This window comes from Mastomys coucha, unplaced genomic scaffold (assembly GCF_008632895.1).
Source record: "Mastomys coucha isolate ucsf_1 unplaced genomic scaffold, UCSF_Mcou_1 pScaffold13, whole genome shotgun sequence".
NCBI classification, from domain to species: Eukaryota; Metazoa; Chordata; class Mammalia; order Rodentia; family Muridae; genus Mastomys; species Mastomys coucha.
Genome location: NW_022196895.1, coordinates 57,348,630 through 57,374,993, shown reverse-complemented (window position 1 = coordinate 57,374,993; position 26,364 = coordinate 57,348,630). Strand labels below are relative to the sequence as shown.

Below are 26,364 nucleotides of genomic sequence, written 5' to 3'. Positions count from 1 at the left end.
AAATCCGCCTGCCTCTGCCTCCCAAGTGCTGGGATTAAAGGCGTGCACCACCACCGCCCAGCCCACTGCAACTATTTAAAAAAACTTTTGAAAATCACTTAAAATTTTTACTTTGAAATTACATTATTTCTTCCCCCTCCCTCCAAACACACCTACACACTCCTTTTCATAAAAAGTCAAACACCAACCATGATCTTGTTTTTGATCAATTATTGTTATTCCCCACCCCAACCCAGGAGTATAATCTACTCAATATGTATGACATTACTTGCATGGTATACTTTCACTGGTGTCTTCTTCCTACGGAAGACAGCTTCTCTGGCACTCAAGATACCCTAGTTTAAGCAGTTATGTTGGTGAGACTATGGGTGTAGCTTTTAATAACCCTAGGATATTGAAGACATATGATCTTCCAGTCTATTCTACTTGCTAACTTATACACACCCACCTTCCACATCCACACCCATACTACCTCTTCACTGGTGAGCCATTTTTCAGCCTCTGCAGCCACTTATATCTTAACAACTGACCTGAAAAGGATGCGGAATAGCTGCCTCAGATACATGTAATCCGGAGCTTCCTCAAAGCGCAGCCCACGACAGTAATTTAAGTACATGGCGAATTCTGCAGGAAACCCCTATCAATTCAACATTTAAAATAGAGTGAAAAGCAAAGCATCAAGTTAGAGAAAAAAATCCAAGTTTCAAACTATTAGCAAAAGGAAATGTCTAAGTTGTTTCCATACTTTGTAGGAAGTTGTGCCTCCTTCTCTCATCAATTTAAGCTAAACTTCACCATATACTCACTCTATTCAAGATGCCACTATCATTCTGGTTAGTCTTTTTTGTTTTGTTAACTTGGCAAAAGCTAGAATCATTTGGGAAGGAACATGTGGGGTGTTTTCTTGACTGATGTGGGAGCATCCTTCTCACAGGGACTGGTGCCACCCAGGGGGACAAGCAGGACTCTTCCCACTGGCTTCTGTTTCAGTTCTTACTCCAGGTTCTTGTCCTAAATTCCTACAGGCTTCTCTAAGTGATTTATACATACATACATATGCACACACACACACACATGTATTTACTGTCTTTGCCTCATGTACACTTGGTGCCCAGAGAACCAAAGACAGAAAAGAGTGTCTACAGCTTGGCTGGTAAATGGTTACAAACCACCCAATGTACACGCTGGGAAATGAACTGCATCCCAGGAAAGAGTAGCAACTACTATTTTTTCCTGGTTTGTTGTTTGTTTGCCTTTGGTTTTTTTGGGAGATAGATAGGATCTCTCTCCATAGCCTGGGCACTCCTAGCCTAACCTGACTGTGACTACAGAATGGTGGGATTAAAGGCACAAGTACAACAACACACCTAGCACCTCTTAAACCAACTGAGCCATCTCTCCAGCCTACATCATTTATTTTATTTAGTCTTACTACTTTAGCTCGTGGTGCATAGAACTTGCTGTGTATACAGACCAAGACTGTCTCTGCCTCCTAAGTGCTGCAATTAAAGGCATACACCACCACATTTGGCCCACATTTATTTTCTTTAAGCATTCATCATGCACACTTACCTTACACAAAACTTCAACAGGAGTGGACATCTTCTTTTCACTAATCTTTTCATATTTTTGTTTCTTTGTTGCAGCCTATAAGAAAAGGAAGAATGCAAAGATAAATTGATTTAATACTTAGAAGAAGTACGACAACTAAATTCATTGAACACAAGACATATACTAGAGATTCAGTATGTGAGAAATAAGTAAAAAAATGCATGGATCAAGTTCATATTGGATAATGCGATTCGTCAAAGAAATGGGCATTTTACTGTTTTTCTCTAAAGGTTCAAAATGGCTATGAAATTCTATACTACTGATACTCAACATCAAAACCCCACCCGTGAGTCCACCTAGGCAAGGCTAGTGGTCACCAATGACTACCAGCACAAGGAAACAAACAATTGCTTTTAACTAATTTCCTACTGAAATGGTTAAATTTAAATCAAAGGCTCTGGCTGAACCTCAGATTTGGAAAACACCTTCCACTTTTTTTCTTCCTTCTCTCCCCTTACAAAGCTCTTCCCTCTGAGATGGAAGGGATGTTGCCTATGCTGCTTTCAGTCTACCAGGTCCACGCCAACTCCCAAATTCTGGGATCACCTGCCTCATTATTTTTCTTCCATTACCCCCAGTAATTAGAGTTTATTTACCTTTAGTCCTTGCCACGGCAGACTGGTTCTATTAAAATACATCAAAACATATCCTAAAGATTCCATGTCATCTCGGCGACTAGAAAAGAGAACATTATTTTATAAACCAGATTATGGGAAAACATGAAAACCACGCAGTGTACACAAAAGAAAAGAAATGCTCAGAAATGAAAATAAAGAACTATTTGGTGTCTTACAAAACTAGCCAATTAAAGTAATAAAGTTCAAAATAGATTGCTAACTATGCCAGAATAACTATTCAAGACTACTCTTTTAAAAAGAATGGCAATATAGCTAGACCTCTCTCTAAAAGTTATCGAATAATGAAAATCAAGTAGGAAGAAAATCAAACGAGTTTAATCTTCTAACTCCTAAAGACATCCAGAGATGCTTAAATGAATGAACAAAAAACTGAGCACACACATGTACTAAGAGGAGGATATTTAATAACAGAAAATACTGTCTTGGGGGTATTTATTGAGACAGGTATTATTTTAAAATACATAAAGTAAATGCAACCCAATCAGTACCACAGAAATATTCACAAATTCAGTTCTATTCCCATATGAATTATGAAGTTCCCAACCCAAACACATAGTTTTTGTTTCATTTAAGGAGGAAAACCTAGCCCAAGATTGAAAGGAACTGGAAAAAACAAAACTGGAAAAAAAAAAAAAACTAGAAAAATAGGAAGCCACAGAGATTGTGGTTCACAAATCACGTTTTGTTTTTTGTTTAATTTATTGGTTCTGAGACTGGCCTTAAACTTGGAGGTAATCCTGCCTCAGAAATTCAGGTTTTGGAACACAGTCCAAGAATGGAGTTGTGTGAGGGGAATTCTGAGTACTTTTGAGAAAACTCCAAGAACACAAGACTAGAGTCTGTGACCTCAGTTTCTTAAAAAACCATTAAATTGTTCTTAGAATGTGCTTCAGTGCTCCTCTCAGGAGCACTGAAGTGGATAGGAACAGTTTAGTGCCGATTATTCATTACACCCGGGGATTGTTATTTGTCTATATGCCTCCAAAGAAAATCATGCTTTTGTCATATGCAGCTTTTGCTTGTGGTTGTACATCTCAGTCATGTGACTCTTCTTAATCCTCAGAGTATAAATTGTCTGATGCTCTGAATAAAGTTGACTACTGCAAGACTTCATTCAGTCTGCCTCGTTTTTAGGCTCCACTCTCAGAGTCACACTGCCAACTAGAGTGGTGACCACCAGCAGGGTCACCAAGACACACAGTGCCCAAGGCCATCACTTAAAAGTAGGCATATGTTAAACTGCAAAAGAAATGTCGAAATACTTCCATGTTTAATAGGCTTTTCCATTCCTTCCCTTTTTAGATAGGGTCTCATAATAAAGACCCTCACTAATCTAGTACTTGTCCTGTAGCCCAGAAAGAAGGGCCTTGAATCATTAACAAGCATCTTGCTTCAGTCTCTTAGTGCTAAGATTGCAGGTATATGCTATTATACTAGACATTTAACTTTCTATAACAACACTCAAGAAAAAAAATCAAAAGCCCAGATTAATTTAACTGGTTTCTATGCACCAGCTAACAGCAAGGGGTAAAACAATAAGCAATTCCTTAGATCCTCAGCCAAAAAGTACCCTAAGACACTAAGAAACATAAATACAAACTCAAGAAAAGCCATCAAAAGTTTGCCTTGATTTTGGATTTGGTAAGACTCACCTCTGCTCAATACCAAGATGTGCATTGATGCTGGCGTACCGGGCAGTGCCAGTGAGGTTTTTATCTTCTCTGTATGGTATGTGTTGCCTTGTCCTGTTGTCTCTGTACTTTTTGGCCAAACCAAAATCAATAAGGAATAACTTTAAAAGAGAAATAAAAAACATTAGGTTTCTAACCTTGTTCAATTAAACAATTTCTTACTCATTAGTATATTCAAATATCAAAATGTAGTCTAAATAGAACAGATTATAGATTTAACATCCCAATAAGCCTTTACTATTCTTCACAAGTAACCGCCCCTCCATTCATTATACCTAGTAATTATATACTTATTTGTGTAACTCCATCTGCCCAGTTCTGATACACATAGTAGCCTGTCTTCTCACAGTAAGAACATATGTCCCACAGCAGAGTTGTCAAGGATACTCAGGAAACTTGACAGCCCACTTTTATGGATAAAACAATGCTTCAAATCTATGCACAGCTTTCTGTGTATCTTCTCATCCACAAAGAGCACTCTTCAGTATATTACTAGAAAGCTAACTGTTTCAATAACATAATCCTCAAAGTCTGATACTGTTAATAAAACATTTTTAAAATAAAAAAAATAAGCATGCATTATATTATTTCACAAGATATCTGAAAAATATAAAATGTTAATCCAAAAATTAAAGGCATTGCATTTAAATTAAGGTGGCTTACAAATTATTTGCTTAAATGAGCTAACCCAAATCACATTAGCATTTAGAAGAAACTGTTTAGTTGTACATAATCTACACGGTACCCCAGGAATAAAGCACTAATAGCACATTTTACTAATTAATCCATATTTGGCTTACAAAACTGAAGTTTTTAAAGGGAAACCTATTTTTTGATGAAAAGGTAAAACTCATTTCTGTTTACCAATATATTTGAAGCTTTAACTTTTATAAATGCCCTACTTACCATACTATGCTATAATAAAAGTCTATCTCCAACATTATCAAGCTAGACTTTTCTATGTGCACATAGAACACATGTAAGAGTGTGTCTTTTCTAATTATATCTATACTTTATTCTTTTTGTTAAACTATTGGGGTTCTTCTGCCAGTGTAGAATCTGCGATGTTTTAGGAAATGTGTTAACTTAATCTTTTAAATGATGTACAAAAATTATCTATTTGGGTTAATATCAGCCAGGGGTAACAGCACATGCCTTTATTCCCAGCATTTGAGAGGCAAAGACAGGCAGATCTCTTCCTTGAAGGAGAGCCTGCTCTACAAGGAGGGGTCCAGGTTAGCCAGGGCTACATAGTGAGACACACACCCCCACCCCCACCACAACCAAACAAAACTTGTTTCTGCCAGCTATTATAAACTACACTTTCATTTGATCTACAATAATACAAGACCAATGAGAGATACATTGTAAATCTAATACTAAACTCTCTAAGCAATCAAGGTATTTAGGAATATGGGGAAGTATTTTAATACACATAGCTCACACTGATCATTCCTCTTCATATGAAAACCAGCATCAGTATACTACTGTAAATAAGCACACAGTTCTGCAGACTTACACTGGAAACAGAAAAACTAACAACAGATATTTAGCTTCATGGTATTTAAAATAAGTCTTGTTGCTCCCTTCAGTTTTTCAGAGAAGGGAAAGTGAGCTAATGTGGATGTAATGTGTCTGACAGCTGGTATTCAAAAAGCAGACACTAGGTAAACAATCTAAGACTGATTCAAGAAACTCAGCACTCAAAAGTTATTTCCTCTATGAAAATGAGTAAAAAGTATTAAAAACAAAAAGTATAAAATAAACAAAAAAACCCCAAAGCAAATACTACCTCCTCAAATGCCCAATGTTTAATAAGAAACTACATAGAGAACCAAGTAAGGAGAGTCAGTATCAGTCAAGCTTAAGTGCACCTGCAAAGACACAGGCAACTCCAGTAGCGGGACAAGTTACTCTGTGAACTTATAGTCATTATTTGCAACCAAACTAGCTTGTATAATATTAACAAAGTATTAAAGCATTTAGGTTATTAAGCAGTTATGCTACAAAATGTAAGCAAAATATACAGATGGGTAGGTTAAGTAAAAATGAAGCTATTAAGCTTTTACAAATTGTTTCCTCTTATAATGAATGCATTAAGTCATGTGCTCTTACCCCTAACCAAGATTAAGCCGCAGCAGTAAGGTGTTTGAGGGTTATTTATTGAGAACCAGTCCGGTTATGCAATTAACTCCCTAGGTTATCTGGAACTCCTTATGCGACTAGTCCTGGCCTGGAACTTTTGGTAATTCTCCTTCTGGATTACAGGCATGCACCACCACAACTCAGTCCAATAGTGGTATTTCTTTTTTATAGAAGGATGAATATATGAAACCTTTCAACAGTAGGAGGCTAGCCCCTTGACAGTACTGAACACAACAACAACAACAACAACAACAAAACCACTGGGGCAGTTCAGAAAGTGAATGAAAAGTTATTTAGATGATTAAACCAGTATACAGCATTGTACATTCCTTGATTTTTTGGTTATTTATGCCAATATAATCTTTTCAGAGAATATAGTATCAAAAACTAAAAGACTTCTTGGTTCCAGAAGCACCAAAATTCAACACCCCTAAGGTAAATGCTCCTTTGTCTCTATAGAAACTCATATTGGAGCTGGGTGGTGGTGGTGCATACCTTTAATCCCTGCACTAAGAAGGCAGATGCAGGCAGATCTGAGTTCTCCAGGTCAACCTGGTCTACACATAGAAACCCTGTCTTGAAAACCAAAACAAACTAATTCATTATGGCAGGGTGGCACACGTAGGCGGATGGGACAGCTCTCAGCTTGAGGCCAGCACAGGTACATATAAGTTCTAGGCCAACTGAGCTACAGAGACCTGGCCTCAAAACAAAAACAAACAATATCACATGGGGGTGGGGATGTACTGCAACTTCTAGAGAAGTAAATAAAATGTAAAGTAATTAGCTTACTGGGTTGTTTAGCCTGCCCCAATCTAAATCAGGTCATATACATATTCAGTTATTGTGTTACTAATGGTCTTTACTCTTTAAATTGTCACTATTCTATTACGAATACAGTGTCTTCTAGTCTAGAGCAGTGAATGCTTTTTAAGCAGCCATTTGGTAGAAGCTAAGAACTGACAACCTGATTTCAGAATCAAGTTTGAGAATACTGGCTGTGAAACTTACCGGAGGGAGGCTCTTAGGGAAGGAGAGGAACGTACAGTGGAGCGGTCACCACAGCACAGACTCAATTTGTATACTAAGTTCTCTGACTCCAAACATACTTTTAAAGCTAGTCTGCTACCTCAGGTTCATTTTTTATGTAAGGGTTCCAACACTAAATTAACAGCATTTCCTCATATCAATGTTAGCAATCTAAAACAAAGACAATATCCTATTTTCATTCAGGCTTGATCTAAGCTTTAAAAGTTTTAAGCAAAAGCCACGAAAATATCTTAGTAATGTTACATGTTTGCCAAGTATGTCTGAATAATGCCAACATAAGAGGTGCTTGAGCAAGATCTATATTCCCCAGAATTAAATAAAAGTAATTAAAACAATAAGAAAGAAAAGCACATGAATTTGGGGTTGAGGTTGGAATAGGAGACAGTTTCAGACCTGGTTTAATCCTGAGAAAGATGGGTCCTGAGAAGGACTAACAGTCATGCTTCTTTTCCTCTTCCCCACTGGAGATTCTAAACACTGAACAGACAATAGAGGTGGCAGTGCATCAAACAGTATTGCGTACATTGCAACAATGGCCGGCGCAGACAGGCAACACCGAGGCATTAGAGAAAGAACAGGGTAGCCAAATGCCATCCTTCTTCCACCAAGCACTGTAGCTTCTCAGCTTTCCAAATGAAAACCACATGCTCGACACTGAATTCTAGAATACTTCGTTTTTAATGCCACTATGATTGTGTCACTGCCTGAAACAGGGATATCAATGGTGACATTTGGCTGTTGAATTTTTAAAAAAAAAAAAAACAATGGGGAATTTGGATCTGTAATCTTTAAAATCACAATCTGCCCTTCCCCCCCAAAAGAATGTATGGGGGAAAAAAATCTTCAGTAAGGAAGAGGTAGAAGGCATTTAGTCACCTTAAAATTTATTTTTAAAACCATGCAGGGCGAATTACTGGAATAGATGAGCAAATTCACTAAGATTGGAGTGGCTACTCCAATATCAAATTCAGAACAATTTCCAAGTAAGACATTTAACTTCAAAAAACAAACTTAGAAGCTGCCCCCACCCCATCAAGTCTGATCCCTTGTGTATACAAATCTATTGGTACAAGCTGACTGAAGGAGCCAGTCTTACACAATGGGCACTTTCAAACTACAGTAGTACAGAAAACACCAAAAAAACCAAAAAAACAAAACAAAACAAAACAAAAAAAAAAAAAAACCCAACTATAGAAACAAGACATTGAAGTGTCCAAGAGGAATATTATATTTGAATCTTAAGTGAAGCACTTCACTTCTTTCCTATTGTCTCTCTCAAAACTGCTACAGGTAAGCAGTGCCACAAATCATCTTACTGTCAGTGCTGAGGACAGATTCTAAAAATGGAACATGGACTTCCCAAGACATCTGTGTGGTTAAGCGAACTATTCCTAAGAAGGGGAAAGAGTGTGAGGTGTTACTAGGCCATTGTTTAAAGTAAAGGCAAAAACCATGTTCTTACTGCTCTGCCACTATGCAGAACAGGGATCACGTGGGCATCACGGGTGTTTAAGGATAAGAAAACAGGAAGGAGAGGGGGCTGGGAAATGGCCAAAAGAAGAGTCAAACTACCAAAACTGCAGGAGAAAAAAATTAAGACCGATATTTTTTTTCCAACCAATTACCAGGTTTTACAGTAATAACTAAGAACCTGGATGCTTCAAAGAGAGAAGGTACGTTTCTTTATATGCAATTTGGGGATACAAGATAAATTATATGGCTGAAAAGCCCTTCAATATATGAAATTCAACGAAAAATCTAATTCCCTAAAACTTGGTCAGATCAACATTAGTATCTCTAGCATTAACAAGTAACACCAGTTCTAATAATGGCTCCAAGTTGGCATTCATACAGGCAAACAAAGGTAAACATTTCCAGCTGGACCTAAAACACATTCCCTACCTGGTTAGCCAATGGGAAGTTTCCTCCCAAAAAACAAACAAACAAACAAAAAAGCCCCCCTCCCCTCAGTTTGTCCTGAAGTTGAGAATTTCTGAGATCATCAGATCCGAACATGCTTCGTGCATTGCCAATGCTGCCTGTCTGCCCGAGCTCAACATTGAATGAATAAAGAAAGCAATTCACTCAATAAAACTAAGCATTGCAGACAAAATTTCAATATACTTAGTTTCTAACTGCAATCATGCGTCATAACCTAATCACCCCATATGTGCAACAATCATCAGGAACCCCAATAAGCACTCATTTTGCTGCACAAATGTTCAATCCACTAGTTAGTATTTTCCTGTAACAGCATGGAGGAGGGGTGGAGAACTCACCCAACCTGAAACCCAAGTAATAAACTGTAAGCTACTTTTGAAGTAGGCCCAAGAGTTATTCTTTTACATATACCAATCCAAGGACTGAAGAACTCTCAGTACTAGCTACATTCAGCCATAGTGACAGAGGGGCCAGTGGCTGCCACACTGGCACAAGCGCATGTATTACAAAACCCACACTTCAGAGTCTAAGGTTAAAAATCTGACTCGTTTCATTCAGGAAGAATTATATATGTAAGTGTTTTCACTATTTAAGTGAATGAAAACTAGATACAATTGTCCAAGTTAAATAAAGTGGATTAAAGTTCATTAAAAAGCCCTTGGAATTTTATTATTTTCACATAAATAAACTAACCTTGGTTGGATAAATTGTAGAGGATATATTTCAAGTTACTAAGTTAATAGAGTAAACTGATTATCCTTCTAGCACAATCTCTTAAGCAAATTACAGCATATTCAATTTACTATGGGCTTTTAAAGATTTAAAAGTTTATCAAAGCAATTCATATCAATATTTTACTCTTTGTTCTTTCATGCAAAGAACATTTAACTAACCTTATTACAGTGACGCCCAATACCCATTAGGAAGTTATCTGGTTTAATGTCTCTGTGTATAAAATTCTTTGTATGCACATATTCAATTCTACTGATCATCTGAAAAAGAAAAAGGGTAGAAGAGGTCATAAGATAAAAGCGGGCTGCTCGAGTTTCTCCCCCAGCACCCCAGTAGTGAGAGCTCTTACAGTCTGTAACGACCAGCACCCCAGTAGTGAGAGCTCTTACAGTCTGTAACGAGCAGCACAAGAGCCGTAAGGCAAACAATAAGGCCCCCGTGTATTTCCAGCCTGCTGGCTATTCAGGCCTAAACTAGTAATGGGCTTTTGGCCTGTTTTGGGTAGAAATGATTAAATACATGGGCTGCTGGATGTGGTGGCACTCGCTTTTAGTCTCAGCACTCAGAAGGCAAAGGCAGGTACAACACTCTGGGCACTACATACCAGGAAAGTATAGCTGTCAAGCTACAACCCTCGGCTATTCTTCCCCAGTTAGCAGTGTCACCTCTTCTACCAGAGCCTTGACCACCTTGTTTTTGTACCTTTCTCTTCTTGATTTAGGCTCCTAGAAAGGATGGTTTTTTTCTACTTTAGTTTCCCTAGTGGTAGACGTAAGGAGTTTGACGCTAGCTGAGCTACAGAGGCATCCTTTGTCCTGGATTTATCTCAATGTTATTAGTACTTTCAAACTTTTTTTTAGGTGGGGGGGGGAGGGGAGGAAGGAAAGTTCTTTGCTGTTCTTTGGTCATCATAACAGGATCTTATACAAAGCCCAGGCTGGATTGGTACCCCTCTTTGGCCTTCTGAATGCTGGAATTTAAGTGTGTGCCACCACGCACAAAATACTAAACAAAACCTAAAAACAACCCAGTTCTATGAAATGTTGACATTTTATAAACAAACTTTCTCATCTGTTTGTTTTGTCAAAAGTTCACATACCTGGTCGGCTAACATAAGTACAGTCTTCATCGTGAACCTTCTTGAACAGAAATTGAAGAGGTCTTCAAGGCTGGGCCCCAGAAGATCCATGACTAGCACGTTATAGTCTTTTTCTTGCCCATACCACCTAATAATACAAAATATTAGTTATCACTTAACATCATAAAAGTAAATTTTAAATGGTTTTAAGGTTAAGGTCTGGTAGCATATCTAAGCACTTGAGAGACTAAGGAGAATTGATGAGGCAGATTTATATTTTATTTAGGGTAATCTTTTCTCTTGTCACAAAACAAACTGGATAATCAGATATACTGTTACACACATACACTCTGTCATTAGCACAGCTCAACTTTGTAGCCTTCTGCATCCTTTCCCCTGACCGGGGACAAATTCTTTGTAATGAAAAACTGACTCCATCAGCCATCCCACAACACTTGAGAAAGGCTTATCATTCGCTCATGACTTCCTTTACACCTTCTTTACAAAGAAATCACATTTTTGCTTAGTTTAGTATTATACAGTAGTATTGGCACACATGAGATTGTTAACCTAGCCTGTGTTAAACTGTACATTAAGTGACCTCCCCAATAGCTCAAGCGCTACTACTGTTAACTCTTCTTGTCTCAAGGACTAGAACTCACCACCATAAGTTTTTCACATTACAATGTCTGCAAACACAGGTTTTTCTTCGAAATAATATAGAAAAAACCAACCTGGCTATATACAGCAAGCCTTTGTCTCCAGAAAAAAACTAAAATTGCTGTAAATGACATAAAAGCCTAACCTGGCTTAGTTTCTTTGCTAATGCAAATAGTAACTAAAGCCAAGATTTTCTGAAAAATAAAAATCTGTGAATGTTGGCTCTAACACGACTTTTCAGTAAATAACAATCTTAGTATTCACAGTGTGATCAAATATCCTGCAACAACTCTCTTTATAGTATGATGTAAGGGTCAGTCTTTTTTTTGGAACTTAATGTTTAAGTCATCGTATATAAAGTTTGGATCCTATAATTTTTTCTCTGATACATTTTACTTGACCATACATACTATATAGTAAACAAAGATAATTGTGAAAGAAGATGTTATTAGGTTTTGTCTTGTTAGCTACTATAAGCATCAGATTCATAAATATGGAGTAGCTTCAGTGGTGCTACAGGCTTTATGCTGATGAGAGAAGTCAGAGTACATAGCCAGAAGAAAATGTTCCACAGTAATGCCCTTCTTGGAGAAGGAGATATAGAAGTCCTATTTAAGGCTCATTTTCAACAGTTAATGTCAGCATTTTGACCAGTTAGGAGTCTCCACAGATAGCACATAACCCACTTCCAAAAGAAGCCTTGGATCGCACTGACGGCAGTACTGGTATGTAGACATAACAAGAATGTTTAGAAGGCATTCTGATCTGCATGCAGTCTCTAGTCAGCAAGACAACAGTGATCTGAAATTAGAGCCAGTTGATTTGAGTTTTATCTATATTTCCTGAATCTCTCTTTTTTTCTTTTCTTTTTTTTAAAGATTTATTTATTTATTTATTTATTTATTTTATGTGTATGAGTACACTATAGCTGTACAGATGGCCGTGAGTTGAACTCAGGACGGCTCCACTCGCTCCAACCCGGCTCACTCTCTCCAGCCCCTCACTCCGGCTTAATACACTGTAGCTGACTTCAAACACACCAGAAGAGGGCGTCAGATCTTATTACGGGTGGTTGTGAGCCACCATGTGGTTGCTGGGATCCGAACTCAGGACCTTTGGAAGAGCAGTCAGTGCTCTTACCTGCTGAGCCATCTCACCAGCCCCCCTGAATCTCTTAAATATCATTTTTGAAATACACTACAGTTCTGATGGAGGGTATTGAAGATAGTAGTACTAAGTATCTGAGACTATTAATTGAAATAAACAACTTCAAAAACAGAAATACCAGCATTCTGATCTGCATACAGTCTCCAGTCAGCAATAATAACAGTGGAAGCTTCCCTAGCAGGGCCTATGAGTTCCCAAACCACAGGCTTTCCTTCCTGAGAACATTGTATGGTGAAATCTTTATATTCCTGTATTAATACTGATGTTTTAAAGTCAGTGCTATTAACAGTGTATCATATTAGAGCAAAACTGTAAGAAAGAAATAGCATTAAATTACCTAAGAAGTAGTTTCCTAGATACCTGTAAGCAATACTTTTTCTGGTCTTTTGAGAACAGGATCTCATCTTACACTGGAGCTTAGATTGGAGCTCATGACCATAATTTTAACACTTGAGAGAGGCTGTAAGGGGATTGAAAGTATTGAGTAGTGGGCCATACCTGAAGTTCCAGTACTCATGAAGCAGAGGCAAGAGGATTGCCAAGTTAAGACAACTCTTTGCATGTGTGTGTGTATACGCACGCACACATACATACATACATACATACATACATACATACATACACGAATACACAGAGAGGGGGGAGGGGAGAGGGAGACAGAGAAAGAGAGAACATTATGGATGACTGTGAGTCACCATTTTGGTGCTTGGAATAGAGCTCCAATCCTCTCAAAGAGCAACAAATGCACTTACCCAAGAAGAGCTGGTGAGCCATCTCTCCACCCATGTCATGTAGCTAATTATTATATATGGTTATGGTGTGAGAAAGGCTCACTTCACTGGTTTCAAACAGGCAACCTTAATGGTATCTGTCCCTTGAATCTGACTGTGCTGGTGAGTTTTATGTTAGCTTTACACAAGACAGAGTCATATGGAAGAGGGAATCTCAGTCTGTAAAATGCTCCCACTAGATTGGCTGTGGGCAAGCCTGTGGTGCAGGTCCTTGAAGTCCCACCTTGGATGCTGCTATAAAGCAGTCTGAGCAAGCAAGCAAGTAGCAATCCTCCATGGCCTGACTCAGCCTTTGCCTCCAAGTTCCTGACTTCCCTCAGCTATGCTATGGAATTCTAAGCCAAAATAACCAAAGTTGCTTTTGGTCATGGTGCTCTGGCATAAAAACAGGCACCTCTAATTAAGAGACTGACCAATGGAGCAACAGAGTGCTTCTAGGTACAGTCTGAAGCTTATTCTTTCTTATATACTATCCTCTTGAAACTTAAGAAAATTCTGGCCAGGCAGTGGTGGTGCACGCCTTTGATCCCAGCGCTTGGGAGGCAGAGGCAGGTGGACTTCTGAGTTTGAGGCCAGCCTGGTCTACAAAGTGAGTTCCAGGACAGCCAGGGCTACACAGAGAAACCCTGTCTCGAGAAAAAAAAAAAGAGAAAATAAAAGCAAACTCTCATGCCCTTACACATTCAATCTCATTTTGAGAATTAAACATGGTTGTCCTAATTTTCAGAGAAGTCAAAATTACTGGTACCACCTGCTTGACTCATGACACATGCTCAAAAAACAAAACTTTTGACTCTTCATGGAAGTGTGCCTATTTTAAACTTGCTGTTACACAATGAGCACTCATAGAGAAAAAAAGCTTTTTATATACAAACATATATGCTATAAGCATGCTTATAAGTTTAAGTATATTAACTGAGAAAGTTTCAACCACTATAGATTTATTTGAAGCTAATACTCATTTCTGAATTAAAATTGTAGAAGTTCAAAACTAAAACACTCATTTCACCAAGTACAACTTGGTGTTAGGAACTCAGTGTCAACAGCCCCCACATAAAACCAATTCTAGCCAATAAATAATAAAAGGCTTATTGAAGAACAGAAAATGGAAGACAGGTGCGGTGGCACAGGCACACATTTTTAATCCCAGCACTAGGGATGCTAAGGCTGCTGGATCCTGAGTTTGGGGCCAGCCTTATCTACATAATAAAATCCCATCTCAAACTGAAAAATAATAACTGTGAAGAAAAGAAAAAGTAGAGAATATTACTAAAAGGACAAAGTCTAATCCAGAAGGTTCTTGCTCCATTTTTATCAAGTACTGCATCGGAAACACTTCTAATGAAACTGTTTGCAAGCTTTTCAATTTCAGATAAGGGACGGCAGGACAACAATGTCTTAAAGTACACTTGTAAATTTCTCCACTGTACATTTAAAAGAAATACAAGTTAAACATGGGGCAATTTATACTAATACTTTAGCCACTGTAGCCATTTTCTTAAAAACAAACAAGCAAAAAAATCAGCACACACCACACAAATCCCCAATGCAGCAACCCCTCCTGGTACTGACCTAGACATTTTACACGGCTAAGATAGGAATTAAACTTATAATAGCCTAAAGAACATTTAAAAAAAAAAAAAAAACAAACAAGGTCTCACTTGTGGCCCAGGTTGGCCTAGAATTCTGAGATTACATGCATGTTCTATCACACATGGTTCTGGGACATTACATTTCAATGATACAGAGGTTTCTTTACAAAACTATTCAAGGCAAAAGAACATTAGCTCAGTCTTAGTCTAATACAAGTATTAGAATTGGAGAACATTTTGCAGGGCAGTGGTGGCCCACGCCTTTAATCCCAGCACTTGGGAGCCAGAGGCAGATTTCTAAATTCAAGGCCAGCCTGGTCTACAGAGTGAGTTCTAGGACAGCCAGGGCTACACAGAGAAACCCTGTCTTGAAAAAACAAAAGCAAAACAAAAACAAAAAACAAACAAAATGGAGAATATTTCAATTAGAAGCTAAGGAACTTATCTATCTATACATGCATCAATTCCTTCTGTAATTCAATATGTGCAGTGCTTATTCCTACAGCTGGATTAACAAAGCAGTCAGTTACGTACAAGGAAGTTACAGTATGAGCTTCTGTATACCCGAAGGCTACGCTGAGCTCATCAACAAGACCAAGTTCTTCCTTCAAAGCATGGTAGCAATGCACACAAAACACCATGTTTTTAATTCAGTTTTAGATATCCCCCTCCCCAAACAACAAAAACCACCAAGCCATTCAGCTGTATTAGGATAACAGTATAGCACTCTGAGCTCTCTAAAAAGTCCATTGGTATCTTTCTGAGATAGGGTTTCTCTGGGTAGGCCTGGAACTGGGTCTGTAGACCAAGCTAGCCTCAAACTTGAGACCCACCTAACACAGCCTCCCTCCCAAGTGCTGGGACTAAAGGCATGAGCCAGCTCAAAGGTTGATAAAGCAGGGATAAATTAGCTGAACAGATAGGCAACAGTTATTAAAAACTCTACACAGTGTAGTATGGTTGTCCTGTATTTTCCACATCTGGATGACCCTATAAGGCCTCAAATATCTGTCATATATGATGTTATTTTTAAATGAAACAACCAACTTATAGGACTCTTGTGGTGATTAAAAGACATAATTAATATATAACGCCTGGTCAGTGTGACTCTTGCTCTTCATTTTATTTATTTTTCCAGAATGTTTATATGTATCACAAGTGGAGTGATCACAGAGGAGGAGTTAGATTCCCTGGAGCTGGAGTTAGTCATTAGCCACCCAAAATAGGTGTTGGGAATATAATTCAGTCTCCTGTAAGAGCAGTATACATTCTTAACTACTGAGCTCCTTCCTGTTTGTTTGCTATATTATTATTATTATTATTATTATTATTGTTGTTGAGACCAATGTAGCTCAGGCTGCTCTTGAACCTCCTGCCTCAAAAATTATGAAATTCTAGGTTCAAAAACAGTTTGGCTTTTTTTTGCCTTTTCCATTTTCATGTAATATCTAACACTCTTCAACTAGTTCTTTCTGTATGGCACTTCCAAAGTCCTTATTAAAACCGCTGCCATACATTTCCATTCACTGGTCACCAAGTAGGGAATGGAGACATTCTAGGTCTTGAGGCTCTCTGAGTTCTCAGCCAGGAGAACTCGGTCATAACACGGAATTATTTGGTCAGGTAACTTCTACAGAGTACTTAAGGTAAGAAGCACACTGGCAACCTCAAGGCTTTGTTGTTAGTACTTTGTTTTGGTCAGTCTTTCATCAAATTTTAAAAAAAAGGACACACAACTATGATATAGAAATTACCCTTAAAAAGTCAGATTGTAGTTTATAAAAGAAAAGCAATGCTTATACATAATTCTTGTATCTCTGTAAGGGCATACATTTGTCAACACTAATTCAACCACACATTAGCATCTTTGCATTTCATTATATGTAAATATATCTAAGCCTTAACCAAAGAGCACAATTTTAAGTAGACATTTATTCCCTGGTAGCTACAAAAGATATTCAAATAACTTACTAAACCATTTTAAAGACTGAATTGGTGAAAAGCAGTGGGGAGCACCTTTAATCCCAACCCTCTGAAGGAGGAAGGATATGAGTTTAAGATCAACCTGATCTACATGGCTGAGTTCCTGGTTAGACAAGTTACTTGGTGAGACCCCGACTCAAAGATGCGACAGAACTCTAGACTTCCATCTATATACATTTGTTCTTTGCAGACAGGTCTGCTATCGTACTCAGGCTGCCCTTCACAAGGCTCTAAATGCTGGGACTACAGGCATGAGCCACCAAGCCTAGCTATATTGTTCCTCGGGATGCTAGTACCTCATTCAATTTAGAGCCTCCCATAGGCTAAGCTTGTGTTCCATAACTGACATACCATTCCAAGTCAGATTTTGTTTGTTTAATTATGTGTGGAGAGAGACAGAAGAACTGTGGATAGTGAATGAGAGTATGTCTCTCAGTATCAAATAAAGGCATGGAGTGTAGAGCAGGCAAGATATGACTTTGACATTGAAGTGATAATGGCTCTCAGGAGAACATGGAGCCAGGAACTCAAAATTTAATTTGTATCAAATGTTCTTTTTTAATTTGTGTCAGTAGTTGTTCGCAGGTTTTGTCAGCTCAAAAACACCATCCTACAAATTAATGATACAAAGCATTTCTAGTCCACTTGAATTTAGGTACTTTGAAAGAAGTTACTTCACAACAACACTTAACAGCTGTTTTCCTCTATAATATTACAGCTTTATTCACAACATATACACTTGAAAGCAAAAATTTAAGTCTGCAATTACTTAAACTCCTTTTAGCAGTAAATGTATTAACATTCATAAATGCAAATGCAGAAGGATGTGGTTGAAAAGCACAAGCAAAAATTATTTTCCCATATCCAAACTACCTTCTTATATACATCTTCCTATATAAGTAATATTTGACCATTATGTCTTTCTAAATAGTTAATCTAAAAGTGACCAGAAGCAGATGCATTTACTAAAAATAGTCTTGGAGGCAGTGTCATTAAAAAAACAAAACCAAAACCAAACAAAAACCAAAACAACAAAAAAGTAAAACCCATTTAAATGGTAAGACTTTGACATAGCACCAAACTCTGAAAAAGAAAAATGCTTATAACTATCACTTGGAAGCAGGCATCAAAAACTCAGGAACCGCCAGGCGGTGGTGGCGTATGCCTTTAATCCCAGAGCTTTGGAGCCAGAGACAGGCGGATTTCTGAGTTTGAGGCCAGCCTGATCTACCGAGTGAGTTCCAGGACAGCCAAGGCTACACAGAGAAACCCTGTCTCGAAAAACCAAATAAATAAGTGAATAAAATAAAACAATAACAACAACAACAAAAAACCCTCATGAACTGAATGGTCTACAATTAAGCAATCAAAAACAGTTTAAATAGGCAATCTTTATTCATACCAAAACTTCTAAACGTAAAAAGCTAGAAAGAAACGAGTTCTTTTCCCAGAAGAATACATTTCCCAGTTTTTCCTTGGGAGTAAAAAAAAAAAGTGTCACTATGTGAATATATGTCACAAGAGTGCAAACACCCAGATGACAGGCGAGGGCATCAGACCCCCAGCTGGAGTTAGAGACAGCTGTCAACAGCGACCCCCCAGGTGCTGGGGCCTTCCATTCAGAGCCTTAACTGCTGAGCCCCCTCAACATTTCTTTCTATTCAGCACTCTCCCACCCTTGATAAAACTAGAAACATGAATAAATTAGTAATTTTATTGTACAGATGAGGAAGCTGATGAAGGGAGTCTTTAAAGGTTAAGAGATGGACTCTAGGTCACCCTAGCTTCAAGGGTTTTGAGCAGATCCAGAGCTCAAATATCCAATCCCTTGCCAGTTCCCCTTAGGTAAGAACTCTTCCTGTTTATTAAAACTGTTTTTCCTTTAGAGAAAGTGAATTGACTTGAGAACAGCACATAGAAAGAAATATAGAAGCGACAGTAACTCTAGATTAGCTTCCAGATGTCCCACAAGCCAAAGGAATTAGTTTCTGGTACCATACAACTGAATGCCATATTTTTTTTTCTCTCTCTGTATAGCCCTGGCTGTCCTGGAACTCACTCTGTAGACCAAGCTGGCCTTGATCTCAGAAATCCACCTGCCTCTGCCTCTGCCTCTTAAGCGCTGGGATTAAAGGCGTGCACCACCACTGCCCGGGCCTGAACTCTTGAGGCTAGACTTCTACGTGGCTTAAGTCCTTAAAGCACAGAGGAAGAGGGAGGCCACCACAACTAAATCTCTTTTAGGATACACCAGATTATCTTAAAATCAGAGCAGATCATATGTGCGTACACAAACCAAAGTATGAAATGGGGGTGGATAAAATGAGGTAAAAATTTAAATTTTTAAAAATTTTAGGGGGCTGGAGAGATGGCTCAGTGGGTAAGAGCACTGACTGCTCTTCCAGAGGTCCTGAGTAAGGATCCCAGCAACTACATGGTGGCTCACAACCACCTGTAATGAGATCTGACGCCCTCTTCTGGTGCGCCTGAAGACAGCTACAGTAAATTACGCTGCCAGAAGGAGCGGAGCCGGCAGGGGCCCTGAGATCAACAGCAGCCACACAAGATAGCTCACGGCCATCTGTACAACTACAGTGTACTCATACACTTAAAAAATTTAAATTACTATCAACTAATGGATAAAACAAGACTGCTCTATGTAAGAGCTAACTTAGTATTAACCTATATATATGGGCGTATATATATGTGTATATATGTGTGCGTGGGTCTATCTACCTATTAAGCATAAGTGACATAGAAATACTGAGGAATATTCAAAAAGAATGGGAAAATGCTACTTCCCTTTAAAGCCTATGAACTGGCCAGCCAGGGGGGTCTGCAATAGAGGGAAAGACAAAACAAGCTGAGTTTGAGACCAGCCAGAACTATACAATGAGACCCTTGTCTCAAAAACAGTTAAAAACAAAACCAAAACTCAACACACTATTTGTTTCTATGTACCCATTCCTCCCACTGCTAAACATCCCAGTCCACTCTCCCAGTCCCTCCCTAATTGCCACTCTGCCTTAGGAACCACTCCCAGAAGCCAGCACTCGGATGCCCTCCCCAACCAGTCTACCCCGCTTTCTTCCTGAAAGCTCATCCCCTGTTCCAGGAAGCCTTAATTTAAAAGCAGGTTAATCTATTTAACCACACCCACAGAAAGCTTACAAAGGCTTACTTACTCTCTCTGCACTGGTTAAGCACCTACTAGTCTGCTTATTTAGTATACTACCCATCGCTCTTCATGGTCTGTACCTGCATGGTCCCTAAATAAGCTACTAGACTAAACACATTAGCATTTAGCATTGAAAAGGCAATGACTTTTTTTTTTTAAATTTATAACTCTCCCAACTGAAGGCAATATATGAAAAGAATCAAACACAAATGACCTGATACAGGTTGACTGTATTTCTAAGAAATCCCAGGAAAAACAATGGTAATGAAAGCAAATCAGTGGAGATCAAGGGCCTTATTTCCTCCTATGATTGTATATATTAATGACAAAAAATGTTCAGAAACTCAAACTTAAGATCTCCTCCATTTAATTTTTGTCACATAAATCTGGATTTTTTTCCAAGAGCTCATTTACAAATGACCAGTGGTGTATTTATCTCCCAACATCTTCATTAAAACTTTTTTTTAAAAAATGTGTTTTTAAAAGTAGTATTGTTTAGGTTGAAGTCAATTCTTTTAGGATGGGGGGGGGGTGCGCTGTGTGGCTGGATGCTTTATTCCCAGCACTAAGGAAGCAGAAGCAGGCTGATCTCTGAGTTCCAGGCACAGGGTGGTTGGTTTATTTAGCCCACTCTAGGAAGAGCAGAGGGAGGGATAGAAGAGAGAACAGATTATGTAGCAGTACAGTTAATTCTCAACTATGATTCTGTTTGCAAATGTTATCTTTGAGTACTTCTAGGAAACAGTTGAGATTTAAAATTATAACTTTTTTTTTTTGGTTTTTCAAGACAGGGTTTCTCTGTGTAGCCCTGGCTGTCTTTGAACTCTGCCTCCTAAGTGCTGGAACCACCACCTGGCTAAAAATTATAACTCTTAAAAAGGTTAATTTCTCGAAAAATCGAAAAAAGAAAAGGTTAATTTCAAAAACAAAATTTAAAATTATTCTAATAACAGTAAAGAATAATTGAAAGAGCAGTTTTTATCCTGATTATTTCTATTTACCATTCATTCCCTTCTAATTCCCTTTAAATGTTACCAACAAAATAACTCAACAGGTTGAAACTATTTATCAAACTGGTGTCAAGTGAAGCTTTCTTTTATACAGCTGGCTAGCAGATTTCAACAGTTGGTGCTGTTCAAAACTGCCTTTGCCATTACACAAAGTTTGTAGGAACTGAAACATATCAAAATACTACCATTCACAAAAGCAAAAAGCAATGAAGCATTGGACAGGGATAAGGAGAATTTTACATGAGTGCAATTTCACAAGTTTATGTCGCATCTACTGCAGAGATCACATACTGTCATGTCATCCATCTCCTTCCCAGAATCTCATGGCCTTAACTCAATTCTTGGCTTTTCAGGGTTAATCCATTTAAGGCTGCTAAAGGAAGCTTATTTTGTGATTCCAAGCTGAGAAAAAGGCAGGAATATGGGGGTTGAGTCACGTCGCTCCGCCATTTTCTAAGCGGAGGAGGAAGACATGTTGGAACAAAAACACAACAAAAGAGCAGCCATTTCCCAAACCAGCTCCGACAGCAACCCCAATAAACTAAACTCAGTTACATCCACACCTTCAAAACCACTTCAGGGGACAACCGTATGAACACCAAAGGCATCTCCTTAAAAATAGCCAGACGCCAGCCCTTCCGTGTTAGGACCAAAGACGACCCGCAGAGTCAACTGCAAATGAAAGCCCCGGGAAGCCGAAAAAATGACAGATGGTAAATGCAGCAGTGCCACAAACAAAATTTTAACCAAGTTGGGGAACTAAAAATTACCCAACGATTCCGGTCAACTGTGGAATCCGGAGGACTCAGTACCGAGACCGATTCATCGGGTCCAATTACTAGCCTCAACCCCTTTCACCATTTCGCAATTCCCTCTTGCGAGCGACTACGTGCTCCAAGGTTCTTACCGTATGTGAGGGATGCCAACCCCACCTTGAAGAATCTTATACAGTTTGCTCTCGTACAGCAACTGGGGATGCCTGGCCTTCTGGGATTCTAGTTTCACTGCCACTTCCTGCAGAGGAAAGGGGACGATGGTATCAAAATCCCTACAGATTCAAACTCACTTGGGAACGACAAGAAGTGTTACCGATGCTTGCTTCTAGACGCCACCACAAGGACATGAAAAGATGGGGAAAGCTACCGTGGTAATTACAAAACACAAGCAGCCTCAAAGGCCTTTTCAGGGGGGCAAAGGCGACCCCCCTCCCAATGTCCTCTAAATCTAAAGTGAATGAAAAGAAGTCATGCAGAAAACAGGCAACCTTGGAACCTAAGGCGAGACTTTTTAAAGCAAACTGTTCTTACTGGAACAAGAACCCCGGACTAAATTTAAGATAAATTTAAGAAATACAAAGAAAACCATGGCGATCATACGACTTCGCTCGTCTCTTCCTAAATAACGGTTAACATGAGATCCTTTGAACAAGGTGGGAAACCTCAGAGCTTACCCTGCCTTTCTATCGGGTTTTTCCTTTTTAGGGAAACAGTGGGGGAAGCTGCTAAGCCAGGAAAACTGGCTCGCTCTGGACTCCCCAGTGCGTGCGTGAGTGCGTGCAGTGGAAGAGGCTTGGAGTACTTAGGGGGGTTGGGGTGGAAAAAAAAAAAAAAGCCCAGCATTAACGTTCCTCCCCGAACAGGGTGATTACCTCGCCATTGGTGATGTTGATCGCTAGATAAATGTCCCCGAAGGAGCCAGATCCGATCTTCCGCACCAGTTTGTATTTCCCACCAACGATAAATTCGGCCTTGGAGCCGCTGCTGCTCGCCATCCTGAGACGCGAAGATGGAGGCGGGGGCCCAAGCCCCGACACCTCTGGAAGAGGATGGAAGCCTCCGGGGCTGTTCTACCCGGCAGAACCGAGAGGCGCGGCAGGCAATCTAAAACCAAGGCTTTGTTGGCGTTACAGGGCGCAAAGGCGGCGGAGAGAAGCCGAATCGCCGCCGCTCACTGAGGGCCAGGCCGCAGTTAGTGAAGGGTGGTCGCGGCTGCTGAAGCTCGGCCACTTGCTTTCTGGGCGGTCGCCGCTGTTTCGCGTTCGCGGCGACGTCGCGGGCTGGGGAAGGGGCGCGGTGAATTAGGGCGGCGATACGGCTGCCACCACTGCCACCGGCTCCGGCCCGGAGGGAACCCGTCACTCCGCCGATGCCGCCATCTTGTTACTCCAGCTCCAGCCAACACAAAATGCCCCCAGTCCCCGGGAGCCGCTTCTTCACGGCGCGGAGCACTCTGGGAAAGGGATCTCGGGCGCTCTCTCGGGAGGGTGGGCTGAGACAGGGAGGGCGGAACCGGATCCGGGAGAGTCGCAGCCCACGCTCCTGGCGTCACCCAGCCACGCCCAGCTGCGCCTGCGCGCTGAGGTGCGTGCGGACTGCGCAGGCCCGGTGCGGCCTGTCCTTTGCCCCGCCCCGGCTCACTTCCACTTCCGGCCGGCCGCGACTCTACTCTTGTTACCTGTTAGTCACTTTGGACCCCGAGGGCAGTGGCTCGCTGTGCGTCAGGAAAGCGCGTTAGGGAGTCACCTTTCTTTTCAAATGTAGCCAATGAAAGCTTCTGGTCTCCTGGGGAGTACAGTGTGTTTTTTTTTTCTTTCTGCGTTTGAAGCGGTTTATAGCCTTTGATCCTTTTTCAGGTCACTCCGGGGCCGTCCTTTACAGCACAGTGGGTCGGAATAGGTTGTGGCCTCTGATAGGAAGAGAAAAGCTGCCCTTGGCGAGCTAGGTTTAGGAAGTGGCAGGTTTTAGCGATGCCTACTGATAACTAGTAATTAAAGTCCAGGGCTCCGTGAAGTGTTGCTAACTCCCCTTCCCCCATTTTTTTTAAGGGAGCATAAAGAACCTGGAATTAGTCTCGCCTATGTCTGTTCCTATCCCATTGATCTGAAAGGAACAATTCTAATAGAAACTAAATGACATTACGTAATGAACAGAAAACTTGACAGTAATAAGAAAATTGCACGTAGTAAAATTTGTTAGACCCATCCCTAAAGAAACAGTTTCGACTTTCGACTTGGGTCACTTATGAGAAGCACAATATTAATGCAAATGGTACAAATAAATATTACAAAATAAAACCGACGTTGTTTAAAACTTAAGGTAATTTGTTTTGTTTTTCAAGACAGGGTTTCTCTGTATACCTCTGGCTGTCCTAGAACTCACTCTGTAGTCCAGGCTGGCCTCGAATTTAGAAATCCACCTGCCTCTGCCTCCCAAGTGCTGGGATTAAAGGCGTGCATCACACTTCCCTGGCATTAAGGTAATTTTTTATCTAAAACTGGTAAAACAGGATTTGACGGTATTTTCAGGTACAAAATTTTACTGAAAATTGAGTGTGAAAATTAAGGTTTACAAAAGCTCCCTCATGCCAGGCAGTAGTGGCACACGCCTTTAATCCCAGCACTTGGGAGGCAGAGGCAGGTGGATTTCTGAGTTCAAGGCCAGCCTGGTCTACAGAGTGAGTTCCAGGACAGCCAAGGCTATACAGAGAAACCCTGTCTGGGGAAGGGGGAAGGTGTGGTGTGCTATGAAACACAAATATAGCCTGAGTTGTAAAATTTAAGTCAATCCTAAAATAAACATTAAAATGAAAAAGTGATGTAATATTATTTCGTGTACGTGTGTGTGCATGCATGAGCTTTTGTGCACCACATACGTGGATGCAAGAGAGAACTGGATCGAATGAACTGGAGTCACAGGTGCTTGAGAGCCATCTGATGTGGGTGATCTCCAGGTGCTCTGCAAGAATAGTTTAGTGCTCTAAACCACTGAGCTGTCACTCCAGACCAAGGGAAAATGAAGAAAAGTTTGAAAGCTGGTACAGTAGTTAGAAACAGTCTATTTAGGGCTTAACAAGGAGTTCTGAAGGATGAGCAAACTAGGATTGGCCAAAGCATACATGAGAGTCACACACACAGGCAGCTTGGTGGAGGGTTATAAATGCTCAGTTGGTGTGGTAGGGAGAGCATAAAGAGAACGAAATTGGGTGTGTTTAGATAGGTGCAAATCTAGAAGCGTTCCACAAAATTATAGAAGAACAGTGTGTGTTTTTCTTTTTCTTTTTTCTTTTTTGGTTTTTTGAGACAGGGTTTCTCTGTATAGCCTTGGCTGTCCTGAAACTCACTCTGTAGACCCAGGTTGGCCTTGAACTCAGAAATCTGCCTGCCTCTGCCTCCCAAGTGCTGGGATTAAAGATGTGTGCTGCTGCTGCCTGGCCCAAGGCAACTCTTAGGAGGACAACATTTAACTGGTGGTGATTTACAGGCTCAGGGGTTCAGTCGATTATCATTAAGGCAGAAGCCCGTATGGCAGCATCCAGACAGGCATGATGCAGGAGGAGCTGAGAGTTCTACATCTTGTTCCGAAGGCAAACAGCAAAATATTAGCTTCCAGGCAACTAGGATAAGGATCTTAAAGCCCAGACCCATAGTGACACTACATCAACAAGGCCATACCTCCAAATAGGCCACACTCCTTGGGCCAAATATATACAAACCATCACAATGATAACACTAGTTAATACCCAACCTGGTTGTGGGGAATCTCAAGTACCCACCTCTAGATGAAGACTAGTAATGGCTGCTACAAGAGAGAAGGTCAGGCCGGGAGACAGAGGCAGGCAGATTTCTGGGTTTGAGGCCAGCCTGGTCTACAGAGTGAGTTCCAGGACAGCCAGGGCTTAAAGAGAAACCCTGTCTGGAAAAACCAAAAAGGAAAAAAAGAAAAGAAAAGAAAAGAAAAGAAAAGAAAAGAAAAGAAAAGAAAAGAAAAGAAAATGTCTTCCTTTAACACATGTTATGGGGCTAAGAAGGTATTTGTTGGCCATTCTAGAAACAACTGAGTTCACCAGCGAATTTGATTCAATTGAACAGAAGGGGAAAGTCACTTTGCTGGCAAGGACTGGAGATCAAAGGGTCTCAGTAAAGCCTGGAGGCTAGAGGTGGTGGCTCACACGTAGTCCCGGGAGGGAGGCAGAGGCAGAGGCAGAGGCAGATGGATTTCTGATTTCAGGGCCAACCTGGTGTACAGAGTGCGTTTTAGGACAGCCAGGGCTACATAGAGAGACCCTGTCTTTTTTTTTTTTCTTTTCTTGTTTTGTTTT

At 40.1% G+C, this 26,364-nt stretch overlaps 1 protein-coding gene and 1 long non-coding RNA gene across 7 annotated transcripts in view; one reads left to right on the top strand and one right to left on the bottom strand.

The window, feature by feature from the left end:
* Window positions 1-23,583, bottom strand: part of Csnk1a1 (casein kinase 1 alpha 1) — a 32,606-nt gene extending 9,023 nt beyond the window's left edge. Inside the window, exons 1-9 of one of the 6 annotated variants that reach the window (XM_031365808.1) lie at window positions 22,916-23,583; window positions 22,175-22,281; window positions 10,908-11,034; window positions 9,970-10,068; window positions 7,529-7,612; window positions 3,902-4,041; window positions 2,208-2,286; window positions 1,573-1,647; window positions 531-637 (exon numbers count right to left, since the gene is read on the bottom strand). In XM_031365808.1, the coding sequence (XP_031221668.1) occupies window positions 531-637; window positions 1,573-1,647; window positions 2,208-2,286; window positions 3,902-4,041; window positions 7,529-7,612; window positions 9,970-10,068; window positions 10,908-11,034; window positions 22,175-22,281; window positions 22,916-23,038 (941 nt within the window). In that variant the 5' untranslated portion in view covers window positions 23,039-23,583. The remainder of the gene's footprint in view (window positions 1-530; window positions 638-1,572; window positions 1,648-2,207; window positions 2,287-3,901; window positions 4,042-7,528; window positions 7,613-9,969; window positions 10,069-10,907; window positions 11,035-22,174; window positions 22,282-22,915) is intronic. The other 5 variants (XM_031365807.1, XM_031365809.1, XM_031365811.1 and 2 more) reach the window with 5 other exon arrangements.
* On the top strand, window positions 16,710-22,645 carry LOC116087236. Its single transcript, XR_004117322.1, has 2 exons — window positions 16,710-16,742; window positions 21,621-22,645. It is a non-coding gene; the product is annotated as an uncharacterized LOC116087236 (long non-coding RNA).
* Window positions 23,584-26,364: the final 2,781 nt, after the last annotated feature.